The sequence below is a fragment of the Phyllostomus discolor genome, chromosome 5 (genome assembly GCF_004126475.2).
Source record: "Phyllostomus discolor isolate MPI-MPIP mPhyDis1 chromosome 5, mPhyDis1.pri.v3, whole genome shotgun sequence".
NCBI classification, from domain to species: domain Eukaryota; kingdom Metazoa; phylum Chordata; class Mammalia; order Chiroptera; family Phyllostomidae; genus Phyllostomus; species Phyllostomus discolor.
In genome coordinates this window covers 7,036,013-7,062,770 of record NC_040907.2, presented here as the reverse complement: position 1 = coordinate 7,062,770, position 26,758 = coordinate 7,036,013, and the positions used below count along the sequence as shown (strand labels likewise).

Sequence of the window (26,758 nt, the reverse complement as noted above, 5' to 3'; positions counted from 1 at the left end):
AGGGCTCCCAACCGGCTTTATTTCAGTTTCTGATAAGATCAGCAACGACACGGAAGTAATTCAGGCCAGCACATCACCTCAGATGCGTGTCTCGCCCCCCCCGCGTGCGTGCGAACACACGCACACACAGGACAGGGCCAGCAGCATCGGGTCAGAGTGCCTGTGCGCCCCACTTTAAGTTTTAGAGCCCCCCCCTCGGTGGTGGTGCGCGTTCCACCTCGTTCATTGCGTGAGTTCGCCGTTCCGCTCGCTGCCCAGGGGCTACATTCAAAACACTTCACGTTTAGTTACACTAAAGAATTCTTTCCCAAAAAGCACAAAATTCATTGGAATTGCGAGACAGCAACTGCTCCTGACGCGCTGCGAGGCGACCGCCACCCAGGCCCGCAAGCACTCGACTCGGCGACGCCTGTCCCTTAGTTCCTCACAACGGGGCGGGCCGAGGGCTTGCAGGGCCGGCAGGGCCTGGGGAGGACACCCCTGCGCGGCCAGGAGAGGCTGCCCACTCGCATCCCGACGCCAGAGAGCAGGCGGACTCCAGGGAACAGGACGAAGCCCAGCTCTCTGCCTAAGCCCCGCTGCTTGCTGGGTGAGGCTGCCTGTTCCTAGCGCGTTCTCTGGCGTGTGCTGCAACAGCTGTCCCCCAAGGCTGCTTGCCCAGAGCGCTGACCCACTGGAGACAGGAACCTGCCCCTACCTCAACCAGTAACAACCCCTAGACCCAGACCCAACGGTGGAAACATTTCTCAGTTAACAGGCCACGTGCGTGTCGGTCGGGGGCCCTGGGGATCGGGGAGGGCGGGAGGCCGGGCCCCGGGGTGCCCACTCGGTGTCTGGGCCAAACGCAGTGCGAACGGCACAGGAGAGTGAGTCCAGGGGACAGGTGGCCAAGGGCAGCTTGGACCAAGCTGGGGGTGGGGGCATAACAGGGATGCAACCAGGCTGGTGGGGTGGGCTCTCAGCCCCCACGAGCCCCTACTCTGCACTGACGCCACCTTCTCCGGCCGTCCCAAAAGGGGGCCCGCTCCTCTCAACCTGCCGCCAACGTCCCCTTCCTTCCACCCTCTCTCCTTCTGCTACGTCCTCTGACGGTCAGCACCAAACCTCCTTTCGCTAACAGAGCCAGACTGTGCGGGAGGAGGGACACGACGAAGAGCAGGCAGGCCGGTCCCGCCCCTCCTCGTCATGGTTAACAGCCACCCCTCCGACCGCACAGGTGTCGGGAGAGCACACGCCTCCACACACACACACACACACACACACACGCACGCACGCTCCACTACGCTATTCTCACCACACTGGTCACCTCTGCAGCCCCCGCGCCCCCCACCCCGCCCGCGGCACAGGGCCCGCCTCGCCTGTAACCCAGGGCGTCTGTGCTGAGCCCGGCCACCGCGGCCAGTCTGAGAGGCTCGGCACTTGGGACAAAGCATGGAAGCTAGAGGACGGAACTGACAGGAGCCCCAGGGCCTTCTGGGCCGGAGCCCGGCCCGTGCGCTCTGGGAAGCAAACCCGGCCACCCCTGAGGTGGCCCCTTCCGGCAGGGGTGCGGCGCTCGAGGGGCACAGGTACGCATGCGTCAGCATTAGTGTGGGCTGGAGCAGGGGTGTGTGCCTGACGCCCCGACAGGCCCGGGCAGGCGTTCTGCGGTGCTGGGAGACCCCGGGACCCGATCAAGCGCTCCAGCGATACTCAGTCGAGTGGCCCCGACAGGGCAGAGGTGACGAGACTCGACTCCTCGGCACCACGCTGGCCACGGTGTCCAGCAAGTCTCCTTGAGGGTGTGAGCCGGGAAATCTTCCTGCAGCGGCAGGCGAAGGCGGGGGAGGAACTAGTGTGTAAGGGCCAGAGTGGTGTGAAACACTGGTGCTTTCATCTTCACGGGGGGCCAGCCAGGAGCAGGGCGTGGCTTGGGTGGCGGCCCCACGTGGCTCCGGCTCCGGGCCGCCCACTATCTGCCGGGCTGCAGGTACTGGTGCACGAACATGTTGAGTTCACTGTCCATCCAACCGCCTTTATTCCTGCGGGGAAATGGCGATTTTGCAGTGGTAACAGCTGATGATAGGTGCTACTAGCGTTACATGCCACCCCCCGTTCTTGGCAAAACCCCCTCCCAAAACCCCCTGCTTACACACGAGGAAAGTGAGGCCCAGGGAGGTGACAGCGCTTCCTGCAGGCCTGACCCGCAGACCATGGCGGCCCCGCCCTGGGCCCACGGGCAAGTCCACGAACCGGCGGGCACTCGTCTCCCTGCCCATCCGGTTTCAGGCTCGCCCCGTCCCCGTGGCTGGCAGGCAGCACACACTCCCCACACGCACCCCGAGAGTCCCCGGGGGGTGGGTGGGGAGGGCACGGGCGGGGAAGGGGAAGTCCACGTCCCCGGGGCTGGAGCGGGGCCCCATGACGCGGCCCCCGAGTGCTGCCGTGACGAGCGGGGGCAGGAAGCCCGGGGTCCCCGTGAGCTGATGTTATCTCGGCGGGGCCCGGGACCTCTGCAGAGCACTGTGACGTGAGTTCGGCGCTGCAGCTGTGTCACGAAAGCTCACGCCATCTTACAGGTGAGAGCGACGAGACACAGGACAGCTCAGAGATTTGCCCGAACCAAAGCCCAGGCCCTGACTCCTCAGATCAAAACGCTCTCCCGCAAACACGGTTCCGACAGAGACCCCGCACAGATCTGGGCCCCGACCCACGTCCCGCCGGGTGCCTGCCACCTAACCAGCTTCCTGTGGGCGAAAATGCCAGTGAGCCCCTCTCCGGGGCTCGCGGAGGGAGTGAAGGGTGTGTGGGTCTGGCCCGGGGTGCCCAGCAGACAGTGTCAGAGGGCACCGGAGCCCAGCACACTGCACTCCCCTCCTCCAGCTTCACCATTTCCCGGGAGGTTCCCGACAAGCCACCTAACCTCTGCGGCCCGAGTTCCTCTCTCTAAAGTGGAGGCGACAGTGCCGCCCCACGGGGATGCTGGAGGGTGAGCAGGGCAGCCCCTGCCAGGCGCCCGAGACGCTGCGTTGAGAGGGTGCCAGTGAGCCGCGCCCTCCCAGTCCCACACGGCTGGCTTCCCCTGCTGTCACTGCCGCTGCCGTGAGGCCAAGAGCCGGGGGGCGCAGTGACTGCGTCTCGCTGAGCCCCCGGTGCTGGCACCGCACCGGCCACCCCGCAGGCGCTCGGCAAACGTCTCACCAGGAGCGAGCTGAGTCCCCGGCAGAGGCGTATGTCTGCATCACAGACACAGACGGGCACCGGGGCCACCACGGCACCCGCGCCGCACACTGGAGCCCGCTGCCACCTGCCGCCCGGGCCGGGCTCACCTGAGCAGTTTCGCTTTGCTCTGCAGAGAGTCGAGAACCTCGATCTTCTGGTTCATAGCGGCGATCTCCTGCTCCAGGTTCTCCCGGGTGACGTCAACTTGCTGGCACAGATGCGCAAACGTCCCCGACAGCTCCCTGAGGGCAGGGGCAGGGTCAGCCTGGCACAGCGGCCATCTCGCAAGACGCCGTTGGTGGCTAACTCCGACCCACCCGGGGCAGGGCAGCAGCAAGCCCACCTGTCACCTGCTGGTGGCTCTGCCCTGCCCCGCCCCAGTCCTGGCTAGGCAGGACCCTCCCTACCCCGTGCTGAGACTGTGCATAACCCAACCTGCTCACGCACACGCGTGCACGCACACACACACACACACACACACAGCATGCAGACCAGGAGCACCAGGCACTAAACCCCGGCTTGTGCTCAAGACCCTAGGAATCAGCTCTTGGTGCTGCTGCTCATGGGCCCAATGATAGGCGACAACCGACCACACTTCAAGCTGCTCTCTCTCCACTTTGAAGAACCAAATGCCAAGAAAAACGTCTACCTCCAGCCCTGATTGGTGTGGCTCACGGGCTGGGCGTCATCCCACAAACGGAAAGGCTGCCAGCTAGATTCCTGTTCAGGGCACGTGCCTGGGTTGCGGGCCAGGCCCCCAGTTGGGGGCACGCAAGAGACAGCCAATAGATGTTTCTCTCCCTCTCTTTCTCCCTCCCTCCCCCTCTCTCTAAATATAAATAAAATCTGCCCTGGCTGGTGTGGCTCAGTGAACTGAGCACCACCCTGCCAAGCAAAGGGTTCAATTCCCAGTCAAGGCACACGCCTGGGTTGCAGGCCAGGTTCCCAGTGGGGGGCACAGGAGAGGCAACCACGCACTGTTTCTCTCCCTTTCTCCCTCCCTTACCTTCTAAAAACAAAATCTCATGAATAAGTAAACACAATCTTTAAAGCCGTCCGTCTGCCTCTCAAGGGCTGGAGGAGGAAATGCGAGGCAAAGAGCCGGCCACGTCACGGTCAGCATCCACCCACCACCCAGATTGGGCGGCCCACTCCCTGGACTGGAGATGCACCACGGAGAAGGGGCTGTGCCTCAGAATTTAAGGCTGCACCACAAGGCAGGCCCCTCGAGACCTTTAAAAACATCCTGCAGGTAACGTCTCTCATCTTCCCACGTCCCCCTTCCTTGGGGAACCAGAGCCCTACTCGGTCCCAGCCCCGGGCAGGCGTGTCCCTGAAGAGAGGCCTCCCCCCATCCCTGGCCCCAAGTGCGCCCTGCACAGCTGAAGGTCGGCATCAGGGGACGTCGGGGCCCGGCGGTTCCCAGGCCGGCCTCGGAGGGGAACCCGGGAGGGGGAAGTCCTGCGCCAGGGAGGCGGGCGCCGGGCCCGGGGCTGCCGGGACTCACTGCTGGACTTGGTGGCTGCAGTTGGAGCCGGTGTAGCTGATGATGAGCTGCAGCTTCTCGCCGGCATACTCCACAAACTGGCGCTTGAAGGCCCTCTCCTTGGCCTTCGTGGTCCAGGTCAGACGCTCGTAGACGTAGAGTAGGCCGTAGAGCCCGAAGGACAGGGCGATGAGCCGCCAGCCCACCGCCTTCCACACCTGCGGAGCACAGCGGTCAGCCGTCCCGGCCTCTGCCGCCCCACCGCCCGTCCGCTCAGCCTGTCCCTGCCTGGGCTGCCCCACCAGCCCTTGGTGCTGCGACCCAGAATGCCTTTCACTGTCTCCTCCACCCCCGCCAAGGCCCACAGGGCAGGGACCAGCTCTAGGGTTAAAGGGAGGGAAATGCAGGTGTGCACACGTGATCCGTGACCCTCGACCAGCAGGGGGTGCAGCTAGGGCTGGAAGCACAGACCCAGCACACAGAACTCCCAGGCACCAGTGCGCTGCGGATACTGACACGCCGCGCCCCACACCGCACTCCTCCGCGGGGGGCTTCTCTCCGGGTCGGGAGTGGGGAACCCTGCTGCACGGCCGGGAGGCCACATTCGACGAGCGCTGGACCTGGCGCCAGGAATCAGGGCTCCAGTGCTGCCCGCCGCCCTGGCTGCGCGGCCCTAGGCAAGCCTCTGTGCGCCCGCTTCCTCGCAGAACCAGCACAACGGCCTCCGCCCCACTCCCAGGGCCGCCTGGGCAACACGAGAGTGTGTACAGGGGTCCATAACCAGCAGGCGCCAGTGCCTCAGCGGGAGACCCTCGGCCAGGCCACCCCCGGGAAAGCAGCAGAGCACGCGCCTCTGCAGACCGGGAGGGACGGGCCTTGCCCTCTCACCCTAGTCTCACCCGCTGAGAACGCCATTTCGCTAGCTGCATCCTGCCGCCACCTCTATAAATCAGGTGCCCAGGACGGGGAGAACTTGCCCACCTCATCAAGAAAATTCATGGCGTAAGTTAGTCACCCCGGCCGTGGTGTCTCTCGGACCCGGAAGTACAAAATACCCCAGTGATGGAGAGGGCGGCCTCAATTTCAGGCCTTAGGGCGCAGAGGAAAGGGCCGGAAGCCCAGGAGATGGAGAGACAGGGTTCGGCGCCGGGCCTGGCCTCGTCTTAAACCCTTTCAAGCCTGCTCCTGACTCCCTGCCTACAAGTGAGGGGCTCCCAGTCGCAACCCCCTCTCCAGAACCCAGGCCTGTCCACTTCGCGGGTCCCTCCCTGCCCACCCCGCGGTGCAGCCCCACAGAGGGAAGAACGCTGCCTGCGAGTCAGGCGGGGCCAGAGTCCAGACCCCTGCCAGGTGTCTTTGGCAAGCTAACCACAGGCTTTCCTCATCTGCCCAGTGGGAGTGGCGCCCCTAAATGCCGGCCGAGCGAGACAAGGCAGCCGGCACACACACATGTCAAAGGACCGAGGCCGCGCAGCTCCCTGCAGACCGGTGAGGAGGGCAGGGGCTGGTGGCGGTGAAGACGCTGTGCCAGCCCAGGGGCCACCGGCGCCGTGCCCTACCCCCCCCACCCCCGCCCGAGCGGGGCTTGTCACTGACCACTCCTCCAACAACCAGGATGCCCATGGAGGTCCGGGACGTCAGGGAGGCCAGGCCGGTGACCATGGAAACCATGAGCTCCTCCTGGGTGAGCGAGCCCTGCGGCAGGGGGGGCATGCTGGGGTTGGCTGGCGTCAGGGGGACGGGGCGCTGGACCTGAAGAGAGAAACCGGGGGAGGGGTGAGAAGAACGGGGCTCGTTCAACGGAACCCTCCATGACCCTCGAGGTCGGGGGTCCCGAAGCAGGAACAGAGGCGGCTTTTCAAGTTCCAAAGGCCTAACGGGGGACAATGGGCTTTGCGAGTTGCAAAGAGGATCTAAGCCTCGTAAGAGACCTGCCAGCCCAAAGGCGAGCGTGGTGGCCACCCTGCACCACTCCAGCGCCCCCCAGCGAGGACGCACACGAACAGCAGTCTGTGTGGTGACTGAGGGGGCTGGGGGGGTGGGGGGGGCTGGTGTAACACCTGGGTGGTAAAGTGTCACAAGGAGAGACTTCACGTCATCTGGATTTAAGTTACATGTTATAACGGGTACTTGAAAGTAATTAACACAACTTAATAGCACTAATAGTTGCTTTAACGTGCATTACAGAAGACCACGGCTAGCACGCACAACTTCACAAACGCTGGTGGTCAGGGGAAGACTAGCTTGCTTTTGGGGAGACCTGGGCCGTGGTGCAGGGCGGCGGCGCGTGTGCCGGGGCTGCTGGCCGCTGGAACCCTTCCCGGAATGCTCCGCCTGTCTGGACACGCAGACCGACCTCCCGCACCGCCACGGGCAGGGTCTGTGCTTGCCTGGTCGTTGTAGCCCATCAAGGCCCGGCGGCTGCTCTTGGGGCCCAGGAACCTGTTCACCAGCATGGTCCAGCCGAGGGAGAAGTGGAACTCGATGTCCTCCTGGAAGTCGGCACACAGCTTGTCGCAGTTCAGGTCGTAGCTGAGGGAGAAGCACTGCCGCGGGACCAGCAGGTCGATCTGACTGCGCGCCGACGCAGGAAGGAGGGGTTTCAGGCCGTCTGTCGGGGAGGGAACGGGGGAGGCACCTCAGCTCCCCGTGCGCCACGGCGGGGCCGAGCTCAGGGCGGGAGCCGGGCCGGCTGAGGGCTCTGCCCGGAAACCAGGCTGCACTCGGGGCCGGTGGGCCAGCTCCCCCACGGGCACAGACCTGGGCTCTACCCCTGCTAACGTTTGTGCCTCGTGTGGACCGAGGAGCAGGCCACACTCTCAGGGTGACAGCCCCGTGTGGTAACACAAGCCGGCTCTGAGGTCTGCATGTGGAGTGAGCTGACGACATCCCCCAGAACCTGAAGGTACTGAGCTGACTCATGACAAAAGGTGACAGATAAGCAAAGGTCACTGCTTCTGCAGCCTGGCCTCCGCGGGCGAGCTCCGGCAGCCGCGTGCAGCCCCGAGCGCCCCGTGCACTGACCTATCATCTCCTGCTGCATGGTCTGCAGGGAGCTGGTGATGGCCGTGGAGCAGCGGTCGGACATGTTCCGGCCCAGCCCTTCCTCTATGTGGCGGTGCAGCTCCTGCAACCGGAAGAGAGATTGAGGGGAGCTGCACCCCCGGCCAGGACTTCCTTCTGGGGGGCCGAGGGATGGGGGGTCCGAGGCTGGCCGGCCCGCGCCCGCCGGGCCACCTCCGAGAGCCGAGTGAGGCCTGGGTCTCCTCTCCCAGCTGAGGGGCCCTGACACAGACTCGCAGAGGCTGGACCGCCTGTCTGCAGATTCCCCCCGGCAGCCAGAAGGAACGGGGACAGTCAACCCGAGCGCTGCAGCCTAATGACTCACATTCTTGTAAACCTTGAGGACGACAGGAGAAGGGTGGAAATCCATCTGGTACTCGTCCACCAGCACCGACAGGCGCCGGATCTCCTCGGCCATGGCCGTGGACACCTGCGGAAGGAAGCGCAGCGGTCCCGAGGAAGAACGCGGCTCAACCCTGCGGCACCGCCCACGCCTCTCCGACGGAGGTGCCCTGCGCCCTGCCCCCGAGCCGGCGGTTTCCTGAGCTCGGCGGTGCAGTGACAGCTTTTGAGGCGGAAGAGAGTGAGGCTGGCTGACCGAACACTCATCTAAGATGGGAGAAGGGGTCCAGGAGGGGACCTGCCCAGGGCCACACCCTGGAACGGTGAACCCAGGGAGGGCTCTGCACGCCTGAGTCAGGGCCGTGGGTTCCTTCTGGGAGGCCGAGCGGCCCCTACGAGGAGGAGCTCGCCTCTCCTCCTCTCCGGCACCCTGGACTCGCCCCTGACCTGCCCTAGTCTCCCCACGTGCCTCCTCCTCGTCTCTCACCTGCCGTTCGACTTCCTCTGTGATCTGCTTAATGCGCAGTTTGTAGTCTTGCGCCAGGAGCTCCAACTGTTTGTCAATGAACCTCAGCCGCTCCTGCCGCTCCTCACGCATGTCCAGGCAGTAAACCCTGAGAGCAAGCATGCCGGTTACAAGACCCAGACCCCCACTCGACCAGGTGGAGGAACAAGAGGGGCTCCAGAAAGCCTGCGTGGGCCGCGGCGGTGGTCCAGCCGCAGCGGGCCCTGGCAGTCTCACCCGCACACCCAGGTGGGTGCTCGCTCCCTTCCCGGGCGTGAGAGAGAGACAGCGCGGCCACTCACTCACTCACGGTCCTCTACTTGGAAGACGTGGTGGTGCCAGTGGGGGAGGCGCCCTCACGGGGGTTAGGACGAGTTCTGACAATTAACACGGGAAAAACTGCTCAGCCCTAGAGGCCTGAAAAACCCACGCAGTCTGAAGTCCTTTGAGGGTCGGGGGAATGGAGTTCCAGCACGGACTGCTGGGTTTAGGTGTTTCAGGAAGAAACAAAGCAAAACTGGGTGAAACTAAAAACACATGTACCCCAAAGGGAACAGTTTCTCCTCCAGGAATCGTCCCAGAAAGGTGCGTACGCATGTGTGAAGGGGACAGGTGGACTAACTGGTGACCCCCACAGTGGGCTTTGCAGTAGCAGAGAAATGAACCTCCCATCGGCCAACGGGAAAACGAGGCATTCACAGCTCACGGGGGAGGGCTCCACAGTGGCGAGTGTCAGGACACGCACGCACACGCACACACACGTGTAAGAGTGAAGGGCCGCAGCACACACGGAATGCCACGTCTGTACAGTCAGAGCACGTGCAGGGCGGTACTGCATACTCTTCAGGGTTTACGCAAAAAGTACTTTTTAAATGGACGACAGCACAAACTCACGGTCACGGCTGCCTCTGAAGAGTGAGCAGAGTGACCCTGGGTCAGGGGGCTGAAGAATCAAAGGTACTTAATACTTTTTCTGTTTTATTTTAACTTAAAAATAGCACAGAGCAAACACTGTGAACTCTGTGTGGTGGAAGCAAGGTGTTTTTATCTTATTCTCTGTACTTTCCTACATTTTAATCTAAAAAAAAAAATAAAAAGCTCTTTTAAAAAATGGGTTCTGTCTGCTTCAGGCTCCGAGAACAGCTGTGGTGCTCAGTGCAGCCTGGGTTCGGCCTCCAGCGTGCGCTGGGGGGGCGGGGGGTGGGCATCGCAGGGGGTGGGGCTGCACCCCAGAGGGACAGACACCAGCAGCCCCCTCACCAGGCTGCTCCATGTGATTCTACATGTGATTCCAGTGTGGCCTGGCGGCTGGGGAAGGGCACCGGCATGGGAGCCCAGAGGCTTGCTCTTGGGGGATGGGGGGAGGCTCCACCCCTGGGCCGGTGGCCCCCGGCAGAGGGTGAGATGATCACTTCCCGGCGCCACCCCCCGCCCCTGGCCCGGCCAAGGGCCCGGTTCTCACCGCTGCTCCTGGGCCGCGACGTGCAGGGAGTCCATGATGAGGCGAACTGCCTCTGCGATCTGCTTGGCCCGCACCGTGTGCTGCTCAAACTTGGTCTTCACTGCAGACTGGGAGATGCATTCCTGAACAGACAAGGGGCGCTGAGGGGGGCCACCAGCCACGGGCCAGGCTCTGGTTCTCAAGCCAGCGACATGGCTGGTGACAGCTGGGGAAGCCCAAAAGCACAGGAGACCAGAATCAGAGGACTCACCTCAAACCTCCTCTCAAAATTCTGAAACTCAAGCATCCTCACTTGGAAGCCTTCCGCAAGAGCGCCCCCTAGGAGAATTGCACAACATTAATCTGGAACTAAGGGCAGCAGATGAGAATGGTAAAAATCCACAGAGCCAAGCCCGCGGGGAACTTGGCTAAACAGAGGCTGGGGAGCAAAGAGCTTCTCACTCAAGGCTCTTCCCACCACCCCCCGTCTCAGAACCATCTTCTACCAGCTGCCTCAGCACGAGACCAAACATCTCAAACATCGGGGAAAAGGAGGAAGTCTGCCCCATCGTCACCTCCTTCGGGCATGCCCTGGGCCTTCTGGATCCTGGCGTTGAGCGCCTCCTTGGCAGACACGAAGAAGATGCGGTCTCCAGCCTGGCCGCGATCCACCACGCCCAGCTCATCCACCAGGAAGCTGGTGCAGCGCTCCATGTGCTGCCGCCGCACCTGGAGCCCAAGCAGACGCGTGCGTGTGAGCAGGTGGGCAGACGGGCCCCTCAGGGTGGGAGCCCACGGCCCCCGGCTGCTGCTTCTCTGTGAAAGAGGTAACATGCCCTGGCCAGCGCGGCTCAGTTGGCTGGATCACTGTCCTGTAAACCAAAAGGTCCCGGGTTTGATTCCTGGTCAGGGTACGAATGAGAGGCAACCTATTGGTTTGTCTCCTTTTCTCAATAAGCACGTCCTTGGGTGAGGGTTAAACAGAAAAGGCAATGCATGTGTACAGTTCAGTATTCAAAAGTATACACAGTGAACCGCCTCCCACCATTCCGGCACTCTTCGGGTATGGCCTGCCAAAGGTGTTTTATGTATACGGAAGCAGAAACGCTACAACACGCCCCAAACCGCCTCTTGTGGGGGGCTACACACTGTCTCCCTTCCGTGCCCCAGCAGGAAGGACCGGGAGTTGAGAAACCTAAACCGGGCTCCGCCGTGACGAGCCAAGTCCTCTGGGCCTTGTTTAGGAAAGCCGCAGGGACTGCCACACAACCCCGTCCAGCTCTGATGCCCCTGGACTCCTAGAACTCCCAGGCGGTGACAGCCACTTGCGGGCACCTGCCACAGGCCAGGCGCTCTTCTCGATGTTACGAGATTTCATCCTCGCTGGTACTCTATGACATCCATCTTGCAGGTAAGGAATTTACCGAAGGGTTAAGGAGTTCATCAAAGTCACACTGCCCATGCCCGCCTGCTGACTACACACTCTGTCATCCCTTGTCACCAGTCTGCGACTCCTTTTTGTCTCATTCCACACACGAACCTATTATTCTCTGCTCTTCTTCCTAGCTTCCCTCCTGGATGTCTCCCTAAAGCTGAGCCCGTTCTATGACGATTAACTCTTTATGAACCAAAGTGAGCACTGGCCCCAAATAAGGGCGCTGCTAATACGGTGGGGATATTTTCAGATGCACAAGGGGGCGCTGGGTCCACACAGGGGGTGGCAGCCCCCCAACTGCTGAATAAAGAGGCACCAACCTCCTCCATGTACTCGGGCTCCGAGGCGGACGCGTCCCAGCGGTTGTTCAGGATGAAGATGTTGGGGCGGGACAGGCGCTCGCTCACCTTGTGGAAGAACTGCTTTTCCTGGATGGGGGGGGGGGGGGCAGGGGCGGACCTCAGCGGGGAGGGGCGCCAAGCCAGCCCAGGCCCTGGGAGCGTGGGGAAGGTGGAGGAGGGGTTACCGTCTGCATGAGGGTGGACTCCGAGTTGGCCACCAGCACAAACACATCAGCGTCCAGGCAGAACTTGTCAATCCAGCTGTCCAGTTCTGTGGTGACATCGATGCCAGGGCTAGAGGTGACAGAGGTAAACCAACATCAGGCTCACGGACCATACGCCCTGTTCTTCCCGCTTTGACAGACCCGAGGCAGCCGAGCAAAGGAAGGAGATGGCCGCAGAGGGGACAGCGCTGGGGCCTGCCGACCCTCGGTGCAGGGGTTTCACTTTTCATTTGCAACATTCTGCCACGCGCATCTATCGTTTTACGAAAACACAATCATTTACGATTTCACTTGGAGACGAACAATCACGGTGGGTGAGTGAGCCCCACGAGCACTACAGTGCCGGGTTCCTTGGTGCGGTGCAGCCCACCCACAAAGCGGGAGCCAAGCAAACCGCTCCTTCGGCGGAAATGAAGTGCAGCACGGACCCTACCGCCCCCCCACCCCATTACACTGGGTTGGGGCTTGGCCGCCCTCCTATCCCGCTTTACAGACCACCACCGGGACATCGTCAGGCCCTGATGCCAGTGGGGACAGTCACTAGATGCTGGAGAGACCCCACGAGGCAGGAGGATCTGGTGGGGCCAGTGCAAAAGGCAGTGGCACGTACTCGGAGCAACGACAAGGCCCGGGGGACGCTGCCTCGAATGACCAAGAAAGAAGACACCCGGTCCTCCCGACGTCCCAGGGAGGCCCCTCCCCTCTCACCTGTCCATCAGCACAAGGTCGTCCTTCAGCAGAGGGCACTTGGAGTTGGGCCACATCACACTCACCAGGCTGCCGGCGTGCAGCTGCTCGTCCTGGTGCAGGGCGTGCGCCAGCTGGTTCACGGTCTGGTGGGCGCAGGGAAAGAGGTTCAGGGCCAGGGACCAGCCACCAGCCAGATTCCCCGTGCTGCCCGGCACCACGCAGTGGCCCAAGACATCCATCCACCCTGCCACCCCTTTCCTTTCATTTCACACATTACAAGTCAAGGGCTGGGAGTCACCAGTCAGAACCAACTACCCTTCACTCCTTTATTAAGCTTCTTCTTAGATACTGTCCTAAAGCTGATGGTGTTCTGCATCAATTCTTTATGAACCAAAATGAGCACCTGGCCCCAAACAAAGATACAACTGGCTCTGAGAGGAAGTAAAATGCACCAGGCCCAGCTGGTGTGTCAGAAGCACAGAGCCAAGGCAGGAAGCACTCTCTGGCAACGTCCCCAAGAAGAACAAGGCACATGCTCCCTTCATGGCAAGAGAAAGCCAGATGGCCTGCTGGGCGATCTGCAGGAACCAAGCAAGGACTTCCGGTTCCTGGTGCTCCAGTTTCTGACCTACCCCTCACCGCCCCCCTGCCTCCTCCACAGCCAGGGCACAGGGCTCCCCACGGTCCACCACTGGGGCACTGCCCTATCCTTGGAGGTACCATAGAGCTGCCTGGGTTAGGCCCACACTCACCCACCAGGGTGCCCTGGCTGAAAGGTGGGTCTCCACCCCAGTCCCTGCACGGCCCCTCACCTTGATGCTCCTCTTTTCCTCGGAGCCCTCGGTGAGGAGGAAGGCCTCGTGGCCATCCGTGCCCTCCACCCGCAGGAAGCAGTTGGTGGTGTGGCCGATCCCGGAGGGCAGAACTTTGTCCCAGAGCATGGCGTTGATCACGGTGCTCTTCCCGTTGCTTGTCCTGCGGGACGGAGAGCCTGGCGGTCAGCGAAGCCGGCAGCACCGGCGTCTGGGCTTTCACAAGGAAGTCGCCAGCCTGGGGGTCCAGAGTCCTGTTCTCTGCAGCGATGCCGGTGCCCAGACGGGCAGGGGCGCGCTGGGTTTGTGAATGTGGTCGGACAGGCCCCCCTGGGCTGTGCCGTGCCGCGCCCTGGTCCATCACTGCAGACCACCGCGCACAGGACTCACACCTCGCGGTGCCAGCATGACAACACCTAGCTTGTACCTAGAGAGACCTGCCACCGACCGTGAGCCCCTCAGCATCACCGTGGAGACCGCCCGAAGGAGACCCGCTCCTTCCGTTTGAAACCACTGACTTCCCCAGTCTAAGCGACCTCGGCTGAATGACCCAATGTCCCCGGTTTTCCACAGGCCTGTTTGCTGCCCTTCTCCCATGCGCTGCCACGGGCTCCCCCTCCTACGTGAAGCCCCACCGCATCCGTCCCAGCTGCTAACTGCTGGCAACGGGGAGGAGGTGGCAGCGCTCTTGGCTGCCACGCCCATTTCCGGATGCCGGTGCCCGAGAGCAGCTCTGCTCAGCCTCGGCCCCGACGGCTGCCATCTGCTGCCGGAGGGAGAGGAGACCAGTGCTGGGGGACGTGGGGAGACCGAGCGCCGCGCGCTGCCCGTGGGAACGTAAAACGGTGCGGTCGCTGTGGGAGACGGGACACAGGTTCCTCAGAAAGTTGAAGACAGAACCGCCGTGTGACCCAGGAATTCCACGGCTGAGCACCCCCCCAAGGGGACGGAGGGCGGGGCTCAGCAGGTGCCCGTGCGCCTGCACTCAGAGCCGCGCCGCTCACGGCAGCCAGAGAGCGAAGCAGCCCATGCGTCTGCCGCGGACGAAGGGGTAGGTAAGATGTGGTGCACACACACACTCGCTGATTATTATTCATCCTTAACAAGAGAGGGGGTCCTCATGCACGCTACGACATGGATGGACCTTGAGGACGTCACGCTAAGTGAAGGAAGCCAGTCACACAAGACAAGAACTGTGTGTCCCCCCTTACATGAGGTTCCTAGACAGACGTTCACAGAGACAGAAGCAGAGCGGCGGTTACCAGGGCTGGGGGAAGGGGACAGGGATTACTGTTCAATGGTCACAGTTTTAGTTTTGCAAGACGAAGAAGCGCTAGAAATGGACGGTGTGATGGTTGCACAACAGTGTACATGTATTCCACACCACTGCACTGCACACTTACAAATAATTATGATGGGCCCTGGCTGGCGTGGCTCAGTGGACTGAGCACCAGCCTGTGAACCCAAAGGTGGTCAGTTTGATTCCCAGTCAGGGCACATGCCTGGGCTGTGGGCTGAGTCGACCAGTAGGGGGCGTGCGAGAGGCAACTGATTGACTTGTCTCTCACACATCAATGTTTCTCTCCCTCTTTCTCCCTCCTTCCCCTCTCTCTAAAAAATAAATAAAATCATTAAAGAAAAAATAATAACTATAATGGTAAATTTTATGTTGTGTATTTTGCTATAAGTAAAACTTAAAAAATAAGAAAAGCACCTTGGGGTGTAACTGTGGTCCTGCCAAAGTGTCTCCCTCCCGGCCCCGGCCCCCCCAGCTGAGAAGAAGGAAGGCGTGAGGGCTCCAAGGACTCACCGGCCAAAAAAAGCCACTTTCATGTGCCGCCGGGCCAGCACCTCGCTGATGCCCCTCACTTTGGACAAGTAGCCTTTCACATCCAGAACCTGTTCTTCTGTCGTAACAGGGTCCAGCTCTGCATTCCTGTGGGTGTCTGGAGGTGGAGATGGAAAGTGGGTCAGCGCCCGGTGTCAGGCAGGAGCTCACTGTCACAGGTCTGGAAGGGACAGAGCCCCTGCCGCGGCTCCCTGCTGTTGTGGGTTGAAGGTGCAGGTCCTCTGCTACAGGGCCCCGCTCCAGGGCCAGGATGAGCTCTGTGACCTCAGGCAAACGAGCCCTTCCGGGTCTTGGTTTCCTCACCCTTAGAACGGAGACAGCAGTACCTACCTCATGGGACAACCGCAAGGATAAATAAATGAAAATGCAGAAAGTGCTAAAAATAGTGGCCGGTGCATGATGAATACTCGAGTATTAACTGCCACCATTTGTATGTTTATTTACTTAACAAACACTTACAAAGTTCTCCATTCCAGGCCCTGTTCTGATCACTTTTCAAACACGGCACCCTCTGCCAGTCTCAGAGTTAGCGAACGGCAGAGCCGGGAAAGGGGCCAGGCCCTGGGCTCCGGGCTCCTGGCTCTTCGCCGCCCTGTGCGCCTTCCCCGGGCCCTTCCTGGTGGGGCCCTGCCTCCCGCTCCCACCGGTCTCCTGCCGTCCCGCTGCCTCCCGTCCCACCTCGCCCCGTCTCCACACTCACCGTGCTGCCGAGTTACTCTGGGCTCTGCTCGGTGCTGCCCCGACCCCTGACCCCCACGCTGAAGAATGAACGCATTGCCTTGGAGCCCCTCTGGCTCACCCCCACTTAGCCTTGGGTCTAGCCTGGACTGCACAGCCGCCAGGAAGCCCGCCCTGCCCCCACGACCTGAGTCGGGTCCCCTGGTCTGGGCTCCCACAGCTCTCTGCACTTCTCCCATCGTGGCACTCACCTCCCCAAAGTATAATCGTCTAGCTCACCCGCCTGCACCGTCTGCCACGTGAGGGCCAGACAGCCTGCTCGCAGCGCCCAGCGCCAGCAGGCGTGCAGTGCCTGCTGAGCGAATGATCACCTGCGAATATTTCCCAGTGGCGGATGAGTAACAAATTATGACAGGTGGGAGCAACTGAGCAAGACCCCGCCCCACCCACCTAGTACCTGCTCCGGGAAGACGCCCCAGCAGGCGGGAGAGGAGACGGGGGTTCGGCCCCCGGCACACCCCCGCTGCAGGGGACTACGTACTTGTGTCCCCCCAGGTGGCGTGCATGGGACGGCGGCCTACGGAGGTGGGGCCCTCGGGAGGTCATGCCAGCGAAGGCCTCACGACTGGAACTAGTGGCCTTGTGAGGGAGACCCCAGAGAGCTGGCCAGCTCCTTCTGCAGGTGGTTACACGCACAGTTAGAGAGAAAAGACAAGAGTCTAGGGAGCTGGTCCTCACCAGACACCAGGCTGCTGATGCCTTGGCCTCGGCCTTCCCAGCCTCCAGAACGCCTGGTGTTCACAAGCCACCCAGTCTACGGTGTTCTATCACAGCAGCCCAAACAGGCTGAGGCACTCGACAAGCACTGGGCTGACAGGCCCCAGCGCTGAGGACGCTCCCACAGTATTCGGAGCACAAGTGGCATCTCAGACACCGCCCAGCGAGTCTCCCCTGCAGCTGGCGCCACTCTGTAAAACCTGCAGCAGGCACACGTCTGTCTGCAGCACCACCTGGGTAGGTGACTCAGAGGGTTCACCTGGGCCCTGGGAGGGCAGTGGCCTGGTCGGCCCCATCCCCACGTGCCCACTGCCAGGCATGCCAAAGGCCACCACTAAACAGGCAGGTAAGGAACTGGAATAAATTCGATGACCCACCTCACAACTTTAAAATTCAGATTTTTAAACTTAATAAACATTTAGGAGACGCTCTCTCTTGCATCAAGAGCCACGCTAAGGGCAGGGCACAGACGGTCCACTCTTGGTCTCGGCCTGTCGGGCAGCTATGACACGGCACCAGACCGGGTGGCTTACAGGCGACAGAAACGGGCTGCTCAGCTCTCGTGACTGAAGGCTCAGGCCAGGGTGGCAGCCTGGCTGGGGGAGGGCCATCTTCCAGCCCACAGACTCCTCGCAGTGTCCTCACCTGGTGCGGGAGGTTGGGGCGCTCCGTGGGGTCTCTTTTGTAAGGGCACAAATCCCACTCGTGCGGGCTCCACCTCCATGGCCTAATCATGTCCCAAAGGCCCCACCCCCTAACACCACCACACGGGCCTTAGGTCTGGGGGAACACAGACACTCAGACCACAGTACTGGACACACCTCCTCGTCCCCAGGAGCAGCCTGGCCCGTACACCGCCCGGGCGCCAAGCCACTCTGGTGGAAGAGAGAGGGGAGGGTGTCCCGGGGGCATTTCCACGGAACTTCTAGGGCTCTGCAGACTAGGACCTGAGAACCCCCGGTCTCCTCGTAGGTGAGGAGCCCCACGGCAGACACGACTCAGCTACTGGGTCTTCACCGACCGCCCCGGGACCTGGAGCCAGGGCGCCCCCTAGAGAGGGAGTCTGCCCCTGTCTGCCGACGGAGCAGGGCCTGCGGGCTGGGCTCAGATTAGTAACTAGTGAGAAAGGTGCCAGTGATGCAAGTTTCCTATTCATAGTCCTGCTGCCTAAAAATACCGGAGTGCTCCCCAGCCAGAAGTAAACAACCCCTGGGAAGAGCCTGGGCTTTGGAGTCCGAGGCACGTGGGTAAGCCCCGCGTCACTTGCAAAGTGTCGCACAACTCTCAAATCTCCACGTGCTTGTGTTTGAGATGGGGATGAGGTCCCCCCACTCGTGATGAAATGAAACGGTGCACACGGAACCTTAAACGAACCCCTCGTTTCCCTGGCCAACCTCCCTGGAGTCCGACTCCACGAGCTCCCAAGCAGAGCACCGTGGACGGTGACAACCCATCTAGGTGTGAGCCCCGGGAGAGCAGGGCTGTTCCTGCCTCCCCCCCAAGTCCCGCCACCTAAGTGACTGTGCGGCCGGGCATGGGCCCGGCTCAGCGGGCTGCCCGTCTCACCTTCGAGGAAGGTGGCGCTCTCCTGGATGTAGGCCCCCAGCTGCTCAAAAATGCCATTGATCTTCTTCTTGGCAGTGACAAAGTGCTTGAGGGGAGAAGCATTCACTTCAGCCATGTGTCTCTTATCCTTCTTGACTGCGACAATGGAGTTGCATCGAGAGAAGAACAGGGACATCGCGCTGCAAGAGAAGACGACGTGAGCGGACCTGTGAGTGAACACCCAGCTCGGGCCGTCCCGCTAGGGGTATGGCAGGGTGCAGGAGGGGGTACTGGGACCAGCCCTGGGGTCCACTGAGCACGCGGGGCCCTCCAGGACCAGATCAGGGCTGCTGAAATAAGAGCCACATCCCAAGAGCAGGAAGGGGCCTCTCGGGACACTAGGCCCACAGCGTGGGCACCCAGACCCCGGAGCCGGGCCCGAGGTCAGGCCTCGTGCTGGCGGCTCCCCGCCTGCTAAACAACGGCGGGCCCTGCCTTCCTCACCTCGGGGAGACGGGGAGGACGCGGGGGGCGACACACACAGAGGAGCCCTCGTCTGCGTCTGAGGCAGTGAAGCGGGACAGAAACCCCACGCGTTTCCTGTGACCCGAGAGGGCGCAACTACTGACAGCAGTGGAAGCAACGTGACGCTCGACGTCAGTGACTCCCGCCACGCCTGCCCTCTGCCGCCCAGGCCCGGCCAGCCCTGAGTGCTCGCAGATTTTGGTTTGGGGGTTGGGGGGCACAAGGAAGGGTGACCCTCGAGGGAGAGGTCTGTGATTTACTCACAGACGTTCACTGGTCTCTCTCTCCGTGTCGCTGTGTGCACAGAGAAAGTGTGCAGACTGAAGACAAACGAACCCACAACACTACTGTGAACAAACAGGACTGGCTACACGGTAACTCTGACAAGCTCCATGGCCAAAAGTAACCGCATGATTTTTACACACCATTTTAAGTACGTTTTTCCAGCTGGCTGGTGTGGCTCAGTGGATTGAGCACTGGCCTGCAAACCAAACGGTCGCCGGTTCAATTCCTGGTCAGGGCACATGCCCGGGTTGCAGGCCAGATCCCCACGGGGGGGTGAGAAGCAACCACACATTGATGTTTCCTTCCCTCTCTTCCCCTCTCTCTAAAAATAAATAAATAAAATCTTTAAAAAATATTTAAAAAAAAAAACACATTTGTCCTAGCCCTGGCTGGCGTAGCTCAGTGGATGGAGCGCGGGCTGGGAACCAAAGTGTCCCAGGTTCGATTCCCAGTCAGGGCACATGCCTGGGTTGCAGGCCATAACCCCCAGCAACCGCACATTGATGTTTCTCTTTCTCTCTCTCTCTCTCTCTCCCCCTCTCTAAAAATAAATAAATAAAATATTAAAAAAAACACATTTGTCCTGTATGTTTGCAAATATTAAAATTGTCATGGCTCCACTATAAATTACATCAGCATCCCCCTTTTGTTGGCTATTGCCATTTTTAAGTTATAAATAAATCTAATGTGGTCAAAAAATATATACAAAAAAGGAAGTAACCCCACAGGACGGTCTGCTGACAAACCCCTACTGGGCAGGCCGTGGCGGGCAGTCTGCCTCGGCATCCCGGGCAGCTCACCTTGGCAATCCTCCCCCGGCGGGGGGAGCACACATCTGGGTGTCCGAACGCCACCTCCAGTCACTGTTGACGTTACATGTCAACTGTTCTGTCCCGCCAAGGTAAAAGAGGGATGCGTCTCTCCATTTCACTTTTTATCCAATCAGAGACTCCCCAGTTTTGCTCTCCCCACCCCCAACTACTAGTCCGCCACCGACGGATTTCACGCAGTGGTCCTCACGCCCCGTTTTCATGCCCAGCGCGCGGAGAGAACCGCAGGACCGCCGCTGCCGCCCACGGCGTGCTCTCGGTTGTGCTTCCGGGCGGCAGCCCCTGCTCTGGCTCTCACTCCTCCCGCACCCACTCCTGCAGGTCTGGGTGCTCCGATGCGGACGCCACCGCCTGGGGTAAGCCCTGGCCCCCTTCGTTCACCCCCGCAGCCTGTTCCGGGGCAGGCGGCGCCACTGCTCTCACGCAATCACACACACATCTCCAGGGCCCACTGTGTTCAGAGAGCGATAACGTGCCAGGGCCTGCAAGACCTGACTCCAAAGACCTAGGGATCTTTGGCTAAAGTCAAAAGTGCAGACAGATCGGAGAAGTGGCACCCGACGTGGCTGAGAACCTCTGGTCCCAAAAGCAGACCGCTCCTGAGAGACCCCACAGCAAAGAGAGCTGCTTCCCCAGCAGAGCCCTCAGATCCCAGGAAGTCAAAGGAGCAAGGCCCCTTCGAGGATGAGGCGCGGAGTGCGCAGCTGTGTGGGTGCGCCGGGCTGCACCCTCCTGAACGCCCGGCACATTCCTGCCAACCACGCCCTCTCCAGCAGCCCTAATCCCAGCGCTATCAGCCCTGCCCTCCCTCTGCCCCCACCCCGACCAAGCAGTCTGCCCTCTCTCCCTCTCTCTGGGAAAGAAAACAAGAAGGCGTTGCTCAAGAGTGAGCATATTTGAGAAACTTGCAAAGGGTGCCAAAGGGTGCTGAGTAAGCTCCTGAGACGCAGAAACACCTGGAAAAAGCAGATTAAGCGTAGTACCTGAAAGCTGGCCCTCAGGAACCACCCATCCCAAAGAGTGGGCAGAAAGACAGACAGACCCACAGGGATATGGGAACCCATGTGTTTTGCCTAGAGCTACGGATTACTCTGCGCCATTAACGATTGCTGGGGAGACAGGAGAAGCGACTACACGTCCATTCCTCCCTCCCTCCGACTGTGGGGAGACTCTCTGAGCGCGGAGGCCACGGGTCAAGGGCTTCAAAGAGAGAGGCAGCAGAGCCCTGGGAAGGGACACTAGGAAGCGGTGCCCCCGGCCCCTCCGAAGCTGAAACGGACAGCGCGCTGAAACCAGGCGCACTGGGGCCCAGCACTGCAGACTGTCAGAGAGACGGGCACGCACGCGTGTGAAACAGGAAGGCCTCCGGAGGGAAAGGGATCTGAGACGGGGCGTGAGGCAGCAGTGCAGGTGACAGGCTCTGGAACGACACGCAGCTGGGTGCAAGTCGTGCCTGGTCTTTCTCTGGGCGACATGAACTTGAGCAAGTACTGAACCTCAGAGCCGTGGACTCTTCCTGTGCACAGCGGCGTGATGCACGGACTGGGAAGGCCGGTGATGACACAGCACCAGCTCAAAGGCAGCTCTGCGTGTTATGTAAAGCAACAACAAACTCGCTGGCCAGATGACAGCGCCCAGCCTTCGGGGAGGGCAGGTGCAGCCCCAGGACACACCCACAGCTCCCCCACCTGCCGCCGAGAGCACGGAGGAAACAGGTCTGCTCAGGGGCGAGGCCCAGCAGCGCTCAGCCCCAGAAGTGACTTGCTCACAGGCAGCAGGTCCCCTGAGGCCAGCAGGGCTTGCGGAAGCAAGTGCTCTCAGGTTCTGGTCACTGTTTGGAAGCCCGAAGGATACGAAACCACAAGTGTTAGTGTTCAGTGAGTGCAAGATTCAAAGGCATGTGCACCAGTGAGAGTTCAGTGGCTCGATGTTACAGGGTCCACTGGGACTCCAGCTTGTCCAGGAGCTGACCTGCTCTTGCCATGGCCAACGTGCAGCCCCATGCCCCGCCCCAAACTGCTCACATGGAACTTCTCACCCCTCCAAACTCGGGAGGGGAGAGAGGGGTCTGGTTGTTAACTCCCATCCGAGGTTCCATGTTTGTGTTGCACATGCTGCTTTCCGCCTGGACTCCTCTCTTTCCCTTTTCACCCATTTGACTGCTACTGTTCTTCTAGACCCAACTCCAGTATCACCCCCTCCATGAAGCCTTCCCTGATGTCTCCATGGAGGACCTGCAACCTTACCAGACGTTTTGGTTCTTGACTGCACTCCGTCTCCCTGTCTAATGCATGAGCTTCTGGAAAGCCCGTCTCTGACACAGAGCACTGACCTGCTTCCCTTTCTGCTTCCCTCCCCCACTACTGTGAGAAACACGGTTTGAACTGTGAGGAGTACCTTCTTCCCCTCCCATCCCTGGAATACACAAATCGACTTTTTTCTTAAAATGCAGCTTTTAACTAAGTATCTGTTTCTTAGTATTTGGAGCTCAGTGAGTCAAGACTTGAACAAACAGTTTCAGATTCCAGAATTTAATCCTTCCAAAGAGAAACCCAGACATGCATAGGTGGTATGACGGACCAAAGTTGCAAAATATAAGCACACAAGCCAAGAAACCCTACTATCTTGAGGCTTCGCCTGCTGGCTTCCTAGCCTTCCAGAGTGGTGGGAGGTGGCCGGGTTCCTGTTCCTCCTCTGGAAAGCCCTGATAGTCCCTACTTTACCGCAGGGCTCACCGTGGCACGTGGGGCCGGCCCCCCGGGCAAAGCTGGGCCCGAGTCCAGCTCCAACACCAGCTATACACTGTGCTTCAAGATGTTGTAACTGCCACAAAGTACTCTTAAAGCCATGGTTTCTGACAGTTCACAGCAGCCTTTCCCAAAGTGTGGTCCACAGCACCCTAGTGCGCCCAATGTTCCGAGTAGAATCAGTCTGTATAACACTATATGTACGCTTCAGACCCCTTCCACTGGAGGCTGTGAGCAGAGGAAAGGCTCTGGGAAGCAAGGTCTGTTGCAAAGACACTACTTTAACTACATACTTAAAGTAGCCTTTCAAAAATGTATCTGAAGAAACCTTCTTCTATGTAACAGGTTTCAAAATCTGAAAGTCACACTTCGGCTCATGCATCCTGGCAGCCTCCCACTCCCACCCGAAGAACTGCCGGGGGCACAGCACTACTACAGGTTGTTATTGCTGTTAACTTCAGACCAGAGCCAAACCCAAATCTAAACTGAAATTACCAGCACTCCAAGATAATCAAAAAGCTTTGCCTCAACCTCAGCTATTAGTAGAGAGGTATTAGGTGCCTCGGGTGTAGGGAGAGCAGCAGCAAAACTCACTGCACGGTGTGTCTGGACCCCAAGCGCAGTCCCTGGGTCCACACCACCTGCTTACCCAGATTTATGTACAGCAACTCCTAGCAGGGAAAATAAAACGGATCCACCGGATCGTCTGCTGGCACAACTGGAGCAGAGGAGAAGCTGAGAAGTTGAAACAAATGAGTGTACAGGGTGGAGGAGGCAGAGCTGACTCCAAGAGGAGCCGTGATAAGGAGCCAATCTCTGCCGGGCGAGGCGGGGGAGGGCGGAGCCAGCACAACAGAGAACACGCGAGGAAGACTAACTCTTCGGAGCGCCCTGAGATCCCAGCTCCTTTCCACCTTCAACCAGGCTCTCTCGGCAGCCAGTGCACCCCTCCCGCGGAAGCAGAAAGGAGACAGGTTTTCCATACAGGCTGGAAAACTCCGGCTCCGCGCAAAGGTGACCCACCCAAGAGGCTCGCTACTGGACCACTAACAGAGCATGTCCCCCTTTCCACTCGACCCGGGTCCGGAGTTCCCGACGTCACAGCCACCACTTACTTTCTGGATGGTGAGAGGCCTTCACCAGGTGGGCACCGTGGACATGGCTGGGCCAAAAAGACGAGAAGTATTTCCGTTCTCCTCTGTCCTGGCTCAGGTTGAGGTTGGCTACTGATTATGTTAACTCCACCAGTTCCAACTTTGGGAAGAAAAAAGGGACAAGTCAACAGACAGCAGAAAACAAAACAAAACAAAACAAGGCCAGGTGTGCAGAACACGTCTAATCAGGTACAACGCTAAACAAACTCATCCCTGAGGGAGGCTGACTCAGGGAGGCGCGACTGTACGGTCTGTGAAGTGCCCCGTGGGAAAAACCCAACCTGCAGGTATGCGGCCAATCCTGGTGTGCACACACACATACTCAGTCCTGGGCCGGGCAGCCATGGGCTGGCCAGGAGCAGGAGCGCTGGCAGAGGCCGATCCAGAGGGGTGAGAGGTGAGGAGGGAGTACAGCCTGGCACAAGGACTGGGCCTGAGGGCTGTGGAACTGAGAACTCCAGAGAGAAGGGTAGGGATGAGAAGAGGAACTTAGTGGAAACCTACGTGCGCCAGATATAAAATGTCTTAATTCTAGCCCTGGCTGGCATAGCTCAGTGGATTGAGTGCGGGCTGCGAACCAAAGCATCGCAGGTTCGATTCCCAGTCAGGGCACATGCCTGGGTTGCAGGCCACGGCCCCCAGCAACTGCACATTGATATTTCTTTCTCTCTCCCTTCCCTCTCTGAAAATAAATAAATAAAATCTTTTAAAAAATGTCTTAATTCTCAATTCTGTGGTGCAAAGAGAAGCCTGGCATTCATGAGCTGAGAACGGAGATACCACCTCCCTTGGACTCCAAAGCTCACTTGTTTCAACCACGTGAGAGGGACAATAATCCGAGCCCTTTCTGGGAAGAGGGAAAGGGAGAAGGCAAGAGAAATGAAAAGAAATAGGGCAATGAAGGATGACATGAGAGGGGAGTGGGCAGTTTTGTTTTCATGCATCCAAACAGCTAATTATTCGGAATTCTCTGTGTGTCTTCTTTGTGAGTGCTAGGTCTACAGTTAGGGATAGGTTAAAAAAAAAACAAAACAGACTATGCCCTCAAGGGGCTTACCGTCCTGTTTGAAGTCGAACAAGTACACAGACACCTATACCAGAGTGTAATCAATGCCCCCAGTAGGAGAGGTGGACGCAGGGCGCTACGGTGATGAACGCCGGCCCTCATCCTATGCGGAGTAAATGCCGGCTAACATAAGGGCTGGGTAAGAAACGGGGGAAAGGCAGGGGTTGACATGTGGCGGTGAAGCCTGGGTAGGCCGGGGCGACGAGGAGCCTCAGAGGACCCCGCCTTGATTCTCGCCCCCTCCTCTCAGGGCCAAGGAGGGCCGGGCGGCGAGGCCAGAGCGTGGAGATGCCCGCCCCCGTGCCTGAATCTGTAACCTCAGGGATCCCAGCATCCCACCGGATCGGGTCGGGGTGCCCGGGACTCGCCGGGCTGGGCCGGGTCCGTACCCACCACCCGGGCGTTCGCCCTCTCACCTTCACCTTCCCGGCCTCGCGGCCGCCATCATGCCGACAACGTCATCCGCGAGCGTCAAAGGAGAGGCGGAAGAAGGAAGGACGCGCGCGTCACCAGCCGCTGCAGGTTTGCTGTTGTGGCCCCGGTGAGTCGTGGGACTCCGGGCTCAGCTGGTTGGATCCTACCGCTTTTTATGAGTCTGAGGTCCGCCCGCTCGCGCCTGGAGAGGCGTCTCCGCGCGCTCCTTCACCGGCCCCGCGTCCCAAGCCGATGACGTAATCGCCGGACTCCTGCTGCCTCATGGGAGCTGTAGTTCCGCCGGGAGCCGGGCTGGGCTGGGGTGGGCGGGGCCCCCAACTGTCAAAAGGACAAAGAAAACAAGGGCGTGGACTAGAGGTTCCCGCTATTTCTTGGTGGCCCAGAGCATGAGCCCAAGGCCTCTGCTAGGTCTGGGATCTAAGCTTTCGTTTTGAGATTTTAGAGAAGCGCTCGCAAGAGGAAGGCAGGAAACACTTTGGAGCCTGCTGCCCTTCAATTGACTTTGAGAAGTAAGAACAGTAACAGCAGTTACCGAGCTGGTACTTAACATACCTCATTTTATTTAACCTTCACAACAGGTCTAGGAGGCTCAGAGAGATCACCCCAGCTCACAGACAGCAGATCACTGGGCCTCATTGTGTGCCAGGCACTAGGACTCAGCAGTAAACAGGTCTCCTGATGGCCTCAGTCAGAGCAAGTTCCCTGGTATGGCAGCCACTGGCCACGTGTGGCCTTGGAGCCCCTGGTGTGAACGGAGATGTGCTGTAAGACTTGGTACCCCAAAAGTGTGTAAGCGATCTCATTATATATATATTTTTTAATTGATTGTGTGTTAAAATTGTAAACCTAAAAGGGGGGTTCTATGGGAAGTAACCTCACCAGGTGATCTGAGCGTAAATTCCTAACTGGGCCAGTCCCGGTGGGTAGTCACAGCTCAGGCCTACAGCTGCTTTACTGAGAGGCTTATCTTTGCCTTAAGCAAGCTGTGCCTGTTGTGAACACACCTTTGAAATGGCTCCTTTCTGACCCCTCAAGACAGCACGTAATCTCAACTATTCTGTAACCCCGTTCCCAAACTGTCTCCTCCCACCTTCACGTAACCTTCCTCATATTCCTTCCTTAATTTCTAATGCCTGAAAGATGCCAAATTGTTAGTGTCCAGACCATTTGAGGCCTTCCTCTCTGGCATGTGTCACCAGTTTGGCTCACATACAAAAAAAGTCTCTACAAGTTTGAACATTTCTCGCATAGACAAAGTGATCATATTTTGGATAAATTGAGTTAAATAAAAAATATAACTAAAATTAAGTTCACCTGTTTCTCTTTA

At 59.6% G+C, this 26,758-nt stretch overlaps 1 protein-coding gene and 1 long non-coding RNA gene across 7 annotated transcripts; one reads left to right on the top strand and one right to left on the bottom strand.

Moving 5' to 3' along the window:
- MFN2 (mitofusin 2) lies at nucleotides 1–25,744 on the bottom strand. Of its 6 annotated transcripts, none has more exons than XM_028512482.2 (20): nucleotides 24,988–25,131; nucleotides 23,892–24,030; nucleotides 23,426–23,511; nucleotides 18,411–18,589; nucleotides 15,351–15,486; nucleotides 13,541–13,703; nucleotides 12,747–12,871; nucleotides 12,000–12,108; nucleotides 11,794–11,901; nucleotides 10,614–10,767; nucleotides 10,310–10,377; nucleotides 10,060–10,181; nucleotides 8,580–8,706; nucleotides 8,076–8,180; nucleotides 7,712–7,814; nucleotides 7,078–7,298; nucleotides 6,284–6,439; nucleotides 4,709–4,905; nucleotides 3,309–3,443; nucleotides 304–2,021 (listed from the first exon to the last, which is right to left on the bottom strand). In XM_028512482.2, the coding sequence occupies exons 4-20, from the start codon at nucleotides 18,583–18,585 to the stop codon at nucleotides 1,952–1,954; spliced, it is 2,274 nt and encodes a 757-aa protein (XP_028368283.1). In that variant the 5' UTR covers nucleotides 18,586–18,589; nucleotides 23,426–23,511; nucleotides 23,892–24,030; nucleotides 24,988–25,131; the 3' UTR covers nucleotides 304–1,951. The 6 variants fall into 6 exon arrangements, with proteins under 6 accessions (XP_028368281.1, XP_028368283.1, XP_028368284.1 ...); XM_028512481.2 differs by lacking the exon at nucleotides 24,988–25,131 and adding an exon at nucleotides 25,413–25,551 and having other exon boundaries at nucleotides 308–2,021; XM_028512480.2 differs by lacking the exons at nucleotides 23,426–23,511; nucleotides 24,988–25,131 and adding an exon at nucleotides 25,413–25,744 and having other exon boundaries at nucleotides 1–2,021.
- Nucleotides 25,577–26,758, top strand: LOC118500513. Its single transcript, XR_004903064.1, has 2 exons — nucleotides 25,577–25,667; nucleotides 26,010–26,758. It is a non-coding gene; the product is annotated as an uncharacterized LOC118500513 (long non-coding RNA).

Coding starts and splice junctions, on each gene's coding strand:
- MFN2 (XM_028512480.2), bottom strand. CDS start 18,585: ATGTCCCTGTTCTTCTCTCGATGCAACTCCATTGTCGCAGTCAAGAAG. Junction 8,707..10,059: donor GTCGCGGCCCAGGAGCAGCG/GTGAGAACCGGG, acceptor GCTTGCTCTCAG/GGTTTACTGCCTGGACATGC. Junction 7,299..7,711: donor CATGCAGCAGGAGATGATAG/GTCAGTGCACGG, acceptor CCTCCCCGACAG/ACGGCCTGAAACCCCTCCTT.